At 34.6% G+C, this 16,989-nt stretch overlaps 1 protein-coding gene and 1 long non-coding RNA gene across 2 annotated transcripts in view; one reads left to right on the plus strand and one right to left on the minus strand.

The window, feature by feature from the left end:
• TBCA (tubulin folding cofactor A) overlaps positions 1–15,776 on the plus strand; it is a 97,634-nt gene extending 81,858 nt beyond the window's left edge. Inside the window, exons 3-4 of the mRNA XM_082457431.1 lie at positions 13,253–13,339; positions 15,501–15,776. Coding sequence (XP_082313557.1) covers positions 13,253–13,339; positions 15,501–15,581 — 168 coding nt within the window. The 3' untranslated portion in view covers positions 15,582–15,776. The remainder of the gene's footprint in view (positions 1–13,252; positions 13,340–15,500) is intronic.
• Positions 1–16,989, minus strand: part of LOC309658639 — a 485,138-nt gene that overhangs the window by 310,155 nt on the left and 157,994 nt on the right. The gene's annotated exons all lie outside the window — the stretch shown is intronic.

Genomic DNA, 16,989 nt, shown 5'->3' on the forward strand with positions numbered 1-16,989 from the left:
TCTTAATTGTGGTACCTCCTTATCATTCCAGCCTCATCTTTTGCCAGTCCCTATCTGGACCTCTTAGGTCCTGCCTTTTAGTTTCCTGAACAAGCCCTTTCTCCTTTACCTCTGAGATATTGCATATGTCTGGGAAGTTCTTCCTACTGGTCCTGCCTACCCTCTCCTTATTAATTCCTACTTATTCTTTAAACCTCCTCTACACTCCACCCTAACACTGAGTTAGGTGCCCCTCCTCTGTGGTTTCATAACACTTTATTTATTCTCATCATAATATTTAATTTATATTCACTCCTGGTTGACACTTGTTTTGTAATTGCTTGAGAAAATAGAGGCTGTCAAGGGAACTTATATTCCCACCACAAAATCTATCAATCTACCTGCACCTGTACCCATACTACCCACCTTCCTTCCTGTTAGAGTGGATTGTGTGCCTCAGCCCTTGTTACAACCGTCAGTGACATTGTTATCACTTCTTTCTTACATAACCTCTACAGCATTTGACACTCTCTCCTTGGAATGCTCTTTTATATTGGCATCTTTGATAGAATGGTCTCCAGGTTTCACTGCCATTGTTTCTCAGTCTCCTTTGCTGAAACTCTCCCTCTCCCAGCTCGCTCTCTCTCTCCCATCTCTCTCTATGTGTCTCTTTCTCTATCTTTAAAAAAAATTTTTTTAACCTTAAGAGTTCTAGCTACAATTCCTCTCTAGGTAATCTCATACCATCCTTTAACTTTAAGTACCATCTTTATGCCCATTCATTTGTTTGCACAGCAGATATTTATTGAACCCCTGCTACTTGCCAATTACTGTTCCAGGCACTCTTTTAGACATGGCATTAAAAGCAACAACAAAACAGAAAAACCCAGAATTCCTGCTTACTTGACATTCATTCTGGTGCCAGTATCTCCCAAATTTCTATCTCTGGGCCCAATCACTCTAATATATATCAGTATATTCAACTGATCACCAATTTGACATATCCCTTGTGTGTTCAAGATAAGAATCTTGGTCTTCCCTCAACCCAGCTCACCTCCCTGAAACAAGAAGCTAGTCTTTCTCTTGTTTCCCCCCTCTCAATAAATGGTACGTCTACTTATTCAGATACCCAAACCAAAACTTACGGGTCTTCTCTTGATCACCAAGTCCTGTTTCTTTTTCCTTCCATTTCTTTCTCTACTGCCACTATCCTAGTCCAGTCCACTATCACTTCATGCCTGTACTACTGCAAAAGCCTCCTGGTTGATATCCTCTTTGTCTCTTGATAACTCTCCATTCCTTTCATACCACAGCAGCCAGTTTGATCTCTTTAAAAGGTACATCAGATTACTTATCCCTTTACTTAAAATCCAGTGTCCAGTGCATTTGGAATAAAATCCAGATGACACTAGGTAAAAGGAGAATATAAAAGAGCTTATACAGATTATATCTCAAGACTTATTTTTTAAATCAGCTTTATGAACTCACAGTGGTTTTCATCATATAAATTATGTTACAGATGGTAATGCACACTTAACCCAGACTTAATTAAGCAAAATTAATCACTTAAAGTGGATTTTTCTGTAGGTAGTTGGTTTCTGTTGTGCACAAGGAATGCAGTGGCACTTGAAATGTCTCCTTCTTCAGGTTATACAAGAAGAGAACTTTCTTATTTTCTTGAGCTTCCAGGAGAGCCTCCCTTCCTCTATGTATGATCTAGCAAAGGACATTCGTGTGTCAGATACTCTTAAATTGAGAGAGGATTTGTAAACAGGTGTGCAGATATAGTATGTCCCCCAAAATGTTGACTTTTGTAAACTAACTGCCCTTCATAAGGATTTACATGTGGAATGTAACTTTTTGATTCTTAAAATTATGTTAAATGCTTTTTTAATATATACTTCCATAAATATTCATATCACTTTTGTATCTCTCTCACTTTAAGGTACTGTATTGTTTTCCCACATCTAGTGAGAAACATTATAACATAGTGTATCACTTATTTCACCCAGGTCCTTCTTAGACCCCATCTGGTTTATTTTCCCACTTGTGTAGTTAGTGACCTTGTTTAGTTTTTTCTTTGCCCTGTTCGTTTCATCACCAATAATGTATTTTAAAATAGTCCTATAGCTAGAATATGAGTTGTAAGTTACCTGGAATGGGGAATGTGTTTCCTTTCTAAATAAAATTCTACAAATAATGTCACAGATTATCACAGAATCTGTTTTATTTCATTTGTATTTATATATTGATTATCTTTCAGTAAAATTACTACTTGATAGGTAAGGATTAACTCTTTATTGAATCCTGTGTTCTAAATGTTAACTTAAAGATATTAGCCACTCACATATATATGGAATCTAAAAAAAAAAAAAAAAAATGGTTCTGAAGAACCTAGGGGCAGGACAGGAATAAAGACGCAGATGTAGAGAATGGACTTAAGGACACTGGGAGGGGGAAGGGTAAGCAGGGGCGAAGTGAGAGAGTGGCATGGACATATATACACTACCAAATGTAAAATAGATAGCTAGTGGGAAGCAGCTGCATAGCACAGGGATATCAGCTCAGTGCTTTGTGACCACCTAGAGGGGTGGGATAGGGAGGGTAGGAGGGAGGGAGACGCAAGAGGGAGGGGATATGGGGATATATGTATATGTATAGCTGATTCATTTTGTTGTACAGCAGAAACTAACACACCATTGTAAAGCAATTATACTCCAATAAAGATGTTAAAAAATAAAAAAATTTAAAAAAAGATATTAGCCACTTACTGGTTATATCATTGACTACATATGCAGATGTAAAAGGGGAAAAAATTTGTTCAAAAACCCTTTCTAAACTCAACCATGTTAAAATTCTTTTGTCACAGTGGTCATGGTTTATAACATGATTTCCTAGATTCATAGTCAGCCTAGTACTTAAATTCAAGAATACCAACCCATATCTAATTACAGAGCAATAAGTTTTTTTGTTTTCTGATATTCTCAACCTGCAGTGTATACAGTTGTCAGTTGCAGTTTTGTTTCAGGGTCTCATGAAACCTTGTCTTTAGCCCAGCCTACATGCTTTTCTCAGTTCCTTTTCCTAGCTTAGCTTTGCGGTGGCCAGCCATACATGTTTTTTCTTATATGCAAGGGGAGTTGCGTTGCCAGAAGCACTGCTCTTTTCCTAATTGCCTACTACTTTAAGGTCAGGAATTGTTTCGTGACATTTGCTGATGCCCCTCATAAAAAATATGGAAGCCAAGTGCCAGATTTTGTGGGTTCTCTGCTCTTCTCCCTGTATTTCCTCCTCTTCTGAGCTAAATGCCATCCCCAGTCACTGTGCACTACCTTGGCTTTTCTCTCACTTGGTTCCATTTTGCTCTGGCTTTCCTAGATCTTCTGAACCAGCCCTAATATTTTATAACATACACATACAATGCTGTCTCTTGGTTCCTGTCAAACTTCTTACCTGAAATTGATTGCCAACTCTCTTGCACTGGGCTTAATTTTAGTTGTTTTAAAATAAATAACTAGGCAGAAGTTTCAGGACCATAATAAGCCAAAATACCAGTCAAAGAGTTATTCTATAACACAACATTCAAATGTTGACTAAATATTGATTTTAGCCTTTTGCTTATGACATTCCTCTTTTTCTCCAATATCCTCATCCCCCGATTAGGGATGGTTACAGAGGATTTTGCCCTCAACTGGTGAAGGTATTCTCATCTTTTTTTGGTTTTTTTTTTTAAGCCTATTCTGGAACAGAAATGATTGGTAATAATGACAATCAAACATATCTCAGTTATTTTACCGAAGGCATGATGCATTTCTTACCTTCCAGAATTAATATTAAAGGACAAACTGGTACAATTTTCAACAAAGATTTCTCACAAAAGCCTTACATTTATTACATATAATTGCAGTATTGTGAAATTTTGCACCACATTTTTTGTGATTTACTTGAAACATGAGTTAACGTTCACAATTTGATATTTCTTTTTCCTAAAACTGAAGGGGAAATTTTTTCATTAAATATATGGAAAATAATAGGAGGTTTCAGTCTACAAAGAGGAATTTGACCAAGGGTCTCTTACATGGCTGCAAGAAACACCAGATTTTTTTTATCAATAATTAAAATTTTATTGTCTCTTGGTACATATAATCAGGTTTATAAATGGTGTTCTATTTATACACTTGCTTTTTTTGTTTTTTGTTACAGACTCACAGGGAGTTGCAAAAAATTTTCAGGGAAGTCTTATATACCCTTTACCATTCCTTTTACAATGTAGCATCTTGCATAATTACAGTATCCAAACCATGAAACTGACATTGGTACACCACAGAGCTTATTTACATTTCACTAGTTATACATGTGCTCATTGTGTGTGCGTATAATTCTATGCAATTCCATCGCATGTGTAGCATGTGTAACTGCTACACGATCATGATGGAGAACCATTCCATCACAAGACTGCCTTTTGCTATCTCTTTATAGCCCCTGTCCTCTCCACCCCTTAAATCCTAAATAATTAACACTCTTTAAAGAATGTTATATAACATGGAATGGAATCACACAGTATGTAACCTTTTGAAATTGACTTTTTCCACTTAATAATTTCTTGAGGTCCATCAAGGTCATTGAGTGTATCAATAATTTGTTCCTTACTGTTGCTGAGTAGTGTTCCATGGAATGAATGTACCACATTTTAACCATCGAAGGACACTTGGATTGTTTCCAGGTTTTGGCTGATACAAAAAAAGCTGTTATGAACGTTCATATTCAATTTTTATGTGAACATAAGTTTTCATTTTCTGGGATAAATGCCCAAGCAATTGCTGGGTCATATTAGTACATTTTTTGTTTTAAAAGAAACTACCAAACTCTTTTCGAGTGGCTGTACCATTTTACGTTCCTACCAATGATGTTTGCATGGTTTGACTTCTCCACATCCTCACCAGCATTTGGTGTTATCACTGTTTTTAATTTTAGCATTTAGCCATCACCTACATGATAAGTGTGTAGTGATAGCTGATTGTGCTTTTAATTTGGATTTCCCTAATAGCTAATAATGTTGAACATCTCATTTGCTTATTGCCCGTCTGTATATCCTCTTCAGTGAAATGTCTGTTCATGTCTTCTGCCCAGTTTCTAAATAGATACTTTATTTTTTTACTTTTTTAATTTTAAGAATTTTTAATATTTTCTAGATAAATGCCCTTTGTTGGATATGTGGTTTGCAAATATTTTCTTTTAGTCTCTAATTTGTCTTTTTACCCTCTTAACAAAATCTTTTACTGAGCAACAGTTTTTAACTTTGAGAACACCTCATTTACATCTAATGCTTCCTTTTGTGAATCATACTTTTGATCTCAAGTCTAAGGCCTCCTTGCCTAGACCTAGGTCCTGAAGATTTTCTCTTTTTTTCTAAAAGTTGTGTGGTTTTATGTCTTACGTTCAAGGCTTTGATTGATTTTGAGTTAATTTTTATGTAAGGTATGAGGTTTAATTAAAGGTTCATGTTTTTGCCAGTGAGTGCCCAGTTGTTCCAGCAGCATTCATTGAAAAGGTTATCCTTCCTCCATTGAAATGCTTTTGTACCTTTGTCAGAAACCTGTTGGACTTATTTGTGTGGGTCTATTTTGGGGTTCTGTTCTGGTCCATTAATCTGTGTCTAACCCTTTACCAGTACCACACTATCTTGATTACTATAGCTGTATAGTGAACCTTAACACAGGGAAGACTGAGCCCTCTCAGTTGCTTTTCTTTTCTTTCAAAATTGTTTTACCTATTCTAGTTTCTTGGCTTTTCCATAAAAATTTTAAAATAAGCTTGTCTGTATCTGTAAAACACTTTGCTAAGATTTTGATAGAAATTGCATTAAACCTATATAGATCAACTTGGGGAGATCTGATATCTTTACCATGTTGAGTATTCCGATCAGTGAACATGGTAAGTCTCTCCAGTTTATTTAGGTCTAACTTTCATAAGTATTTTGTAATTTTCAGCATACAGATCCTGTACATGTTTTGTTAGATTTAAACCTAAGTGTTTCCTTTTCTTTGACGCTATTGTAAATGGTATTGTTTTTAGTTTCAGTTTCCAATGCTGTATTTGTTGTTAGGTATAAAAGTGCAGTCAATTTTTTGTGTGTAGATCTTATAACCTGTGACCTTGCTGACCTCACATATGAGTTCTGGGAGTTTTTGGTAGATTCCTTCTGATTTTCTATGTAGACAATCATGTCATTTGCAAATAAGAACAGTTTTATTTCTTTTAAATCTGTATGTCTTTTATTTCTTTTCTTGCTTTGTTGCACTGGCTGGAACTTACAGTGCTATGTTGAATAGGAATGGTCAGAGTGGACACTCTTACCTTGTTCCCAGTCTTAGGGAGATAGTTTTTTATCATTACATAAATATTAGCTGTAGGGGTTTTGTAGATGGTCTTTTTCAAGTTGAGGAAATTCTCCTCTATTCACAGTTTTGCTGAGTATTTTTGTCATGAATGGGTGTTGGATTTTGTCAAATGCTTCTTGTGTGTCATTTGGTAAGATCACATGATTTATCTTCTTTGGCCTGTTGATACTGTGAATTACATGGATTAGTTTTCAAATATTGAACCAGCCTTGATTGTGTTATATAATTCTCTCTCTTTTTATTTAACATTTTTATTGGAGCATAATTGCTTTACAATGGTGTGTTAGTTTCTGCTTTATAACAAAGTGAATCAGCTATATATATACATATATCCCCCTATCCCCTCCCTCTTGTGTCTCCCTCCCACCCTCCCTATCCCACCCCTCTAGGTGGTCACAAAGCACCAGTTGATCTCCCTGTGCTATGCACCTTCTTCCCACTAGCTATCTATTTTACATTTGGTAATGTATATATGTTCCATGTCACTCTCTCACTTCGTCCCAGCTTACCCTTCCCCCTCCCCGTATTCTCAACTCCATTCTCTACGTCTGTGTCTTTTTTTTTTTTTTTAATTTTATTTATTTATTTATGGCTGTGTTGGGTCTTCAATTCTGTGTGAGGGCTTTCTCTAGTTGCGGCAAGTGGGGGCCACTCTTCATCGCGGTGCGTGGGCCTCTCACTATCGCGGCCTCTCTTGTTGCGGAGCACAGGCTCCAGACCCGCAGGCTCAGCAACTGTGGCTCACGGGCCTAGTCGCTCCGCGGCATGTGGGATCTCCCCAGACCAGGGCTCGAACTTGTGTCCCCTGCATTGGCAGGCAGATTCTCAACCACTGCGCCACCAGGGAAGCCCTACATCTGTGTCTTTATTCCTGTCCTGCCCTTAGGTTCTTCAGAACCATTTTTTTTCTTTAGATTCCATATATATATGTATTAGCATACAATATTTGTTTTTCCCTTTCTGACTTACTTCACTCTGTATGACAGACTCTAGGTCCATCCACCTCGCTACAAATAACTCAGTTTCGTTCCTTTTTATGGCTGAGTAATATTCCATTGTATATATGTGCCACATCTTCTTTATCCATTCATCTGTCGATGGACATTTAGGTTGCTTCCATGTCCTGGCTATTGTAAATAGAGCTGCAATGAACATTGCGGTACATGACTCTTTTTGAATTATGGTTTTCTCAGGGTATATGCCCAGTAGTGGGATTGCTGGGTCGTATGGCAGTTCTATTTTTAGTTTTTTAAGGAACCTCCATACTGTTCTCCACAGTGGCCGTATCAATTTACGTTCCCACCAACAGTGCAAGAGGGTTCCCTTTTCTCCACACCCTCTCCAGCATTTATTGTTTGTAGATTTTTTGATGATGGCCATTCTGACTGGTGTGAGATGATATCTCATTGTAGTTTTGATTTGCATTTCTCTAATGATTAGTGATGTTGAGCATCCTTTCATGTGTCTGTTGGCAATCTGTATATCTTCTTCGGAGAAATGTCTGTTTAGGTCTTCTGCCCATTTTTTGATTGGGTTGTTTGTTTTTTTGATATTGAGCTGCATGAACTGCTTGTAAATTTTGGAGATTAATCCTTTGTCAGTTGCTTCATTTGCATATATTTTCTCCCATTCTGAGGGTTGTCTTTTTGTCTTGTTTATGGTCTCCTTTGCTGTGCAAAAGCTTTTAGTTTCATTAGGTCCCATTTGTTTATTTTTGTTTTTATTTCCATTTCTCTAGGAGGTGGGTCAAAAAGGATCTTGCTGTGATTTATGTCATAGAGTGTTCTGCCTATGTTTTCCTGTAAGAGTTTTATAGTGTCTGGTGTTACATTTAGGTCTTTAATCCATTTTGACTTTATTTGTATAATTCTCTTAATTGCTGAAAATTAGATTTGCTAATATTTTGTTGAGGACTTTTGCATCTAAGTTTATGGGAGATAATGGTCTTCAGTTTACTTTTTTTTATACTGTATTTGTTAGGTTGGGAAGTGTTCTCTCTTTTTTTTTTCTTGAAAGATTTGTGTAAAATTGGTGTTAAGTGTTTAAATAAAGATTGTCCAGTGGAAGCATCTGGGCTTGGAGAGTTCTTTTTCAAGAACTTTTTAATTACAGATCCAATTTCTTTAATAATTTTAGAACTGTTCAGTTTATCAGTTGAGTTTTGGTGGTTTGTAGTTTTCAAGGAATTGGCCCATTTCTTCTAAGTGGTTGAATTTATGAGCATTATGAACAATATTATAAAATTACTTTTAGCATTTTTTCTCCTTTTGTTGGTTGTGGGGTCTGTATTGACATTCTGTATTTTGTTACTGATATTGGTGATTTGTGCCTTCTTACTCTGTATTTGTCAGTCTTAACTAGAGGTTTATCAATTGTTTTTCCAAAATAAAGCTCTTTGTTTCACTGCTTTTTTTTCCTCTGTTCTTTTCCTGTTTTTAATTTCATTGATTTCTGATTGTGTATTTATTCTTTCCTTTCTTCTGCTTGTTTTAGGTTTCTTTTGCTCTTCTTTTTCTAGGTTCCTGAAGTAAAAACTTAGATTTTTAATTTGAGATCTTTCCTCTTTCCTAATCTAAGCAGTTAGTGCTCTAAATTTCCCTCTCAGCACTGCTTTAGCTGAATCTCACAAAAGTTGACATGTTGTATTTTCATTTTCATTTATCTATGTATTTCTCTGTTCCCTTTGAGACTTCCTTGTTAACCCATCAGTTATTTAGAAATATGTTTAATTTCTAAGTGTTTAAAGGTTCTCCTGCTATCTTTTTATTATTGGTTTCTAATTTTATTCCATTATAGTCAGACATGTTCTGTGTGTTATTTCAGTACTTTTAAATTTGTTGAGGTTTTTGTTTGTTTTGTGTTTGTTGGGTTTTGATCCAGGATATAGTGTACTGCAGAGAATGTTTCATGAGTACTTGAAAAGTGTTTGTATTAATCTTTCATAGGTAGAGTGTTCCATAAATGTCAGTTAGATCTGGTTGATGGTGTCACTCAGTTCTTTTATACCTTTGCTGATTTTTTTCCTCTAGTACCTCTGTCAGTTGCTAAGAGTGGGGTATTGAAATCCTCAACTGTATTTGTGGATTTGTTTGTCTCTCCTTTTAGCTTTACCATTTCTTGTTTTATGTATTTTGAAGCTCTTTTGTTTAGTGTATACACATTTAGGATCACTGTTTTCTTGGTGGATTGATCATTTTAATATCCCTTTGTGCCCTTCATAATTTTTTTGCTCTTAAGTCTATTTTATCCAATATTAATATAGCCAGTACTGCTCTTTTTTTAATGTTTGCATGATGTATTGTTTTTCCATCCTTTTTTTTTAACCTGTATTTCATTATGTTTGAAATGAGTTTCTTGTAGACTGGTTTTTAGCTGGTAAATTTAGACCATTCATATTTAAGTAATTATTGATGTGTCAGGGCTTAGAGCCCAGATTATTTTTGACTCATAGAATTCTTCTTACATCCTTAACCATTCATCAATAACCACAAAACACAAGTCAAATGAATTTCTTTCTTTCTTTTTCTTTTTTTCTTCACGGCATGGTGACTGGGTCCTAAGAGAAGTGTTTTCCAAAAGTGATGAATCCAAGAGGCCCATGCGGAAGCTACAAGGCTTCTTAAGACCCAGCTTCAGGTCTTCAGTCCCAGAATGCCATTTCTGCCACATTCTGTTGGTCACACAGTGCCAGACCAAATTCAGTGTGGGAGGTGACTGCACAAGAGTAGGAATACAAGGCAGTGAGGATCATTGGAAGCTGTCTTGGATACTGACTGCCACTACCACTAATTCACATGCTGGAGTTGAAATCAGAATCATGGGCTATAACTCACCTGTTAACTAGCTAATCACTTTGGGACTCAACTTTATCATTTGTAGACTGAGGAGGCTGGACTAGATGACCACTTACGTCCCTTCTGACTGTATGATTCACTGTTCCTCAGAGTATCTTTATATCTTTTTTCCCCAGCTTTATTGAGGTATAATTAAAATTGTATATATTTAAGGTATGTAGCTTGATGGTTTGATATACATATACATTGTGAAATAAATATTCACCACGTTCAAGCTACTTAACATATCCATCACCTCACATAGTTACTGTTTTCTTTCTTTCTTTCATCAAATGGATTTCTTAACTTGTTTATTATCACATTACCATTTTGCTACCATGTAAAAGGAAAGACTTAACCATTGTTCCAGTAATCTCTGAACTACTCTAGATCTCAGTTTGACAAACTAATGCAGTTACCATTGGTTCCAGAAGCAGCCAGTATCTAATATTAGAGTGTCTATAGATTATTATAGGTATAGCCAGGCCTGGGTGAATGATCTGGATCACTAAAGAAGCTAGAAACCTTATCCCAGTTGATGAGTACCAAAAGGACTTGACATCGGCTAGATTATTTCACACACTCTTCTTTCTGAAAAAATAAAGATCTGCCAATAAGGCTTTTCCTTTCCAATGTATATATGTTTTGATTATTAAAAAAATTAATCATATTTTAGGTCAGTAGTTTATTCATTGCTATAATGAGCCTTGCTAAGCCTCCCCCAACGTCAACTTTACCTGAATAACTTGCCCCCAAAAAATCATAACTTGTTTTAAAAACAGTAAGATATCAGTAGGACTGCATCCTGTTGCGTTCTCCTGAGTTCCTTGTACCTGCATATCTGTGCCAAGATTCTTACTTAACTTCAGTCCTGTCATAGTAAGCACTAGAATGAACTGACAGTTTATCCACATATTTTAAACAGAGGCCCCATTCATTCGAATGACTCCTTCCCAAGGGGAACACTTTGAATGATAATACTTTTTTAGTTTATTCAGGTATTTGAAGGGTGTCTTTACTGTATAATCACACCTTATATACTGTCTTTTTAAATTATTCCTGACAGTTGTAATTCATTGTAGGAAGGTAAAGTATATGATTTATGACCTTGATTAAGATGTGGTTTACGGATTCCAAATCATAGTTACCACTGTACTGTATGCCTTTGGCTTCCTGTGGCATGATCTTCTTGAAGCAGTGTTAAGTGTTTATTTTCATGTTTATTCTTCCATATGGATTGGAGGATGAGACCTTCTCTTTTTCGTCTTTGTATCCCCTATACCTGGCATCTTGCAAATATATAGTAAGCTTATTGTATGAAATGAGACTGGTGTATGGGACAGACTGAGCTTTGGCCCTACTTAAGTCAGAGTCCTGTTTTGATAGACTAATTGAGTTTTGCTCTATAATAATGGATAGAACAATAATGACTAGAAATTATTTTGGACAGCATTGTTTAAAGTTCATTTCAGTGACAACACTAAAGCTTGCCAAACAAATTTTACAAGTGTACATTTTGGCTTATCATGTGTTTGACCAAATTCTTTATATTCATTTCATCTTGTTTAATTCCTATAAGCTATTTTCAAGTGGAGTCCATAGGGGAGGAAATATGAATCGCTTACCCAATGAAACGTCCCTGTCACTGATTTTTCACATGTATTCAAACTAACCAGTTACACAAAAATAAATTAGTGGTAATGATTGAATATTAGGCATAGTATGAATAGCTGTAAAATAAAGTCATGATCCTGTGTTTGAAATTTTCAACATGTGCCTTATTAGTAAAAGAATTACAAGTTCAGCAGTAGATTTCACCTGAGAAAAGAGATGTGGATAGAGAGCATCCTTGTATATTATAATTTTGATTTTTATTTACATTGTGAACTATGACAAAACTTTTGGGAAAAGGAAGAGGTAATGGGATTTATTAAAGTTTCTATTAGAATGTAGTATGATTACCATTAAATTATGTCTTTTGTTTTTATGTGAGCTAGGTAATAAAGCTTCTAGGTTAAAGTTTAGATTTTGCACTCATTTAACCAAAGGTATTTGACCAAACATTACTTTTTGGAAATAAATGTTTTAATGATCACTGTGTCTCTTTCTGAGACTAGTTTAAGGAAATAAAGCTTCCTACTTCCTTAGGAAAAAGACTTATTTGAGGTCCGACATCTGACACTTATGTATTTACCCTCTTATTGATTGGGTTTCCCAGTCATATCTTTGATTTTTTTTCTTTTTCTATGATTTGATATGTTACAGTCCTTCTTCAAACGATGGATTTTTAAGTCTAGAAATATCCTCCAAAATAAAGATTCCTGTTTTTAATTCTGTAGTGTCTGTCTTCAGGAGGAATAGACAGAAGTAGAAGTTCACATTCAGAGGGGTGCCAGGTTGGTAATTTGGATCAAACTGCATGGGGAGAATAATCTCTCTCCTAAAATGAAGCACAGGGATAAGTAATAACTTTTTATGCATGATAAGCATCAAAAATATGAGCCTGCTGGTCTTTGCTTTTCATTTTTCTTTACCTCTGTCTTTCAGTGAGAACCTCCTGCAGTGTGCACACGATGTGATCAATAACTCAATAACTTTTTTCATGCAGTAATTATCTCCGTGTGATATTATCTGAACACTGTTTTTCTTTATTACTCAAAAGATGCAGGAGATATTTATATAACCAGCTGATCCCATTTTGGATAAAGGTGCTTTGTGACAGCAGGAGAAATAGTTTACTTTAAATAGCCTTTTTAAATAAATGCTCTATGAAAAGCTTTTCGAGTTAATTTTTGCTTAGCATGAGAAGGTGATTACCAAAAAGGTTTAGATGTAAAACTTGTACTTTGTATATTTTACATTATGATAGTCATTCTTTCTAACTTATAATAAGCACAATTAAAATTAAAATATTGAACAGTTTAACATAACAGTAACTTTTTTCTGATTCCTCTAAATCATTTTATATATTTTCAGAGGGATGAGCTAAATGCGTAAGTTCTACCATTTCTGCATGTCTCACAGAGATTCTCATTATAGGCAGAGATCCTGCAAGAGTCCCGGATGATGATCCCAGATTGCCAGCGCAGGTTGGAAGCTGCATATACTGATCTTCTGCAGTTATTAGTAAGTAATACTTATCCGTCTTATGTTTCAATTTTTCTTCAGTCTAATACATGAAAGGCCAAAATTTTAAATGTTTAACACTGAAAGCTAGTTGGTGACATTTTGTTTACGTGCTCAGTGTACCAGTTTATTTTTAAATAATTAATGGAGTTTAAGTGGTGTTTTAAGTTATACCTCCAGTAAAAGTACTGTGTCTAACATGTTTATTTATTTAAACTTAGTTAATTAAATATATTTGAGTTATCATGGTAGGTATTCATAGTACTAATACTGTCCAGCAATATCTTGAATGATTTGGTTTTCACACATAAAGATCTTTTTTGACACATTAAAGGTGATTAGTCTGTTTGAAATTTTATAAGATCCAAATGTTTCAAATGAATTTGGGCTGTTTTAAAAAGGATTTGGAATTCTTTCCAATTCAAACATAAATCGATTTGAGAGAGTAAAGAAAACCCTGTACAGTAATATTTAGGCAGTCCTCTCATATTAACTTGGAGCTGTATAACACTCTTATCATACTTGCTCGTATAAATGTCTTGTGATACAGTGGCAGAATCATTTTCTAAGAAAAATGCAAAGTCATATTCTTTTTTATTTCTTAATAGAGATAAAAGCATAACACTATATACCAGCCGATTATTATTGCTGTTGATGATAATTTGATGAATTCTATCATTTCCTTTATTAACCTCATTTTATGTTTCTAGTTCTTGAGCTAATATTAATTACCAGCTACATAGCTGTCTCCTGATTCATAGTTGTTCCCTATATAACAAAAATAGTGTGAGGCTTTTTCAGTATGATCATGTATATGTATCCTTGGAAAGAGAATGAGATTTGTTTTCCCACCAAAATAATATTAGGACTAAATCTGTAGAAAAAAAGAGAGAAATACTTACATTTTACTTTACTTTTGACACAGAACTCATATTTACTATAGGAACCTTTTAAAGGCAGGAAAACTCTCTTTAAAGCCAAAAATGAAGCTATGGTTAAAAGACAGATGAAATAAAAGATAGATGAAAGCAGGAAATAATTACTCTATTAAAATATTACCCAAAACAAAAGCATCATTTGTATTTCCTGAAAATTGAAATGCTTTTTTCTCTCATGAATGTAGTAGCTGAGAAAGTAATAGAAACTGCTTGAAAAAAATAATATTGTCTTTGGATGATATATTTGTGTGTGAGGATATATTCAGCAACGTCTGTACCCTCGAAGAGCTTATATTTTCTGACAGAGAACAAAGACATAGTTTAGGTGTAATACAGAAGTTTAAGAAATTCTTACTTGTAGTCTGAATTAAGCAAATCCTCAGTCTTTTTTGCTTTAAAGTTTCATATTAAATACATATACACACACTTTATTCCCTCTGCCCTGTAACTGTTTGTATATATCCATCTTTTATTGCCTTGACTTGAATTGCTATTGCTTTATTTATTTATTAAAAAATCAAAATTTGCTATGCACAGTAACTTAGATGATATTATTTCATTTCTCTGTTACTGTTACAATATGTTAGTAAAAGTTTTCTGTGTAAAATACCAAGGAAAGACTCAACCTTTAATTGTCTTTAATCAGAAAATGAAAGCTGTCAGGCTGTTTCCTTGTAGTAGCGTATATAATACTCAGTACCAAGCAGACAGTTCACTTTTCTGATTCAAAGATTGTACTTAACTCTGGTGTGACACCAGTAGCCTTCTTTGTCATTGTGAGTAGTTGGAGGATTATTTTGGTCTGAATGTCATCATATATGCAACACACTAGTAAATAATATTTTACTTTTAGTGCATTACTAATAATAACTCCATTTGTATGGTGATGTGTTGACAAAGTGAGAATACAATGTTTTACAATTTTTTCTGAGGTTTTAATTTAATTACTTAATGCCAGTAGCTTTGGATGACCATGTTTTTCACTTATTGTATGAGTATATACAATGAAACAAAACCAAACCTGTTATTTCTTCCCTTACCTGTAATGAAAGAACAGAATTGTTCTTCAGAAATCTGTGGAATGATACTATATTTAGGTGAGGCTTGGGATCCTTTTTGTTTTAATTTTTGAGCTGCTTATGTTGATGGTTTGTAATATCTGAGCAATTAAAGTACTGACGTTCGAGAAGGATAAATCTAATTTTTATTATATTTAATTTCAGGAGAGTGAAAAAGACTTGGAAGAAGCTGAGGAATATAAGGAGGCACGTTTAGTACTGGATTCAGTGAAGTTAGAAGCCTGAAGGTTTTCTATACAGGGTGTTTTTTTGCATTAAGTCCTGAGATCCATTCCACAATTCATTATTTTTGACCACTGCTATGTGTTCAAGTAGTATGAGAATGTGATTCTTTTTACGCAGTGCATCTGTTTTTCTTTGCCTGATTTAATGTGTCAAATAAATGAGTTCATCTAATAAAATTGCTTCTTTCATACTTTACAGCGTATTTTAATTAACCTTTTATCATTAAGTCATAGCCATTTTTGACAGAGAATTAAAATCTGTTAAGTCCTATTTAAAGTCTAGATATTTTGCTGCTTAAGCATGGATTAAGTTAAAAATAGATTCCCTTTTTTTTTTTTTTAGATAAAAATCCAAATTTTGAATATTTTATTCTGAGTAGGATACAACTCCCAGGTAAGAAAGTAAGAACCTCTCTGTGGATACAGCCTTACATATTTATTTCTTCACAGTGAAAGTCCAACATTTCCATCACTATGAACTAATGAGAAACATATAAATCTTTTTCCAGAAAGTCAGATTTATACAGAAAACACCAACCATTTAGATCTTCAAGAATAAGATTCTTATGAACAATAAAGAATTGAATTGTATTTTAAAGGAATAATGGCTGTTGCCAGTGGTGTGCTGGGAAATGTTTAATGGCTTTTCAAAATGGGAAGGGAACCTCTGGTTTGTAGCTTTTGCTGATTTCTGTAGTGTAAATACTCCCACTGTGACTGATTTCAAGCGACTAACGTGACATCAGCCAAACAGAGCTGGGAAGATAAAAGTCAGCTATAGCATGCGCCGGCCATAGCCAAACCTGGATTGTCTTGATTGACAAGAAAAGGGTATTGTTGCATCACAAAGCTTTTTCCCAGTACTACTGTAAATCCATAACCTAATCATTTGAGTTTATTTCCCAAAAATAAATGACAACTTTAGTTTTCTTATATTTCTAGAAAATGTATATGAGCCTTATGTCACCAACCTAACATGAGCCATGATCTAATGAAGCAAACTAGTAATAATAACATTTAAACTTTAAAGCTCATAATTGAAAAAATAAGAGAACTTGAATTTTTGCTGCTATAAAATACATACTTGTAGTATGGTGGGTCTGATTTTGGAAATTGCAAATGATCACTAGAAACTATAACATTTCTTGAATCTGTCAAAAAGATCAAAGAGAAAAATAATACTATTCTTTCCTAATGTTATTTCTGAAGGCTACTCTGTTCTAAAGCACAGAATGTATCATTTATAAAATAAAACTTTTACACATTCAGAAAATTACTTCATCAGAGAATAACATATCTGAAGCATTTCTAAATTGAAATGTCATCATTTAAAAACCTATTACAGGGATAGAGAGGGTGGGAGGGGGAGACGCAAGAGGGAGGAGATATGGGGATATATGTATATGTAT

This window comes from Balaenoptera physalus, assembly GCF_965194825.1.
Source record: "Balaenoptera physalus genome assembly, chromosome: 3".
Taxonomy (NCBI): domain Eukaryota; kingdom Metazoa; phylum Chordata; class Mammalia; order Artiodactyla; family Balaenopteridae; genus Balaenoptera; species Balaenoptera physalus.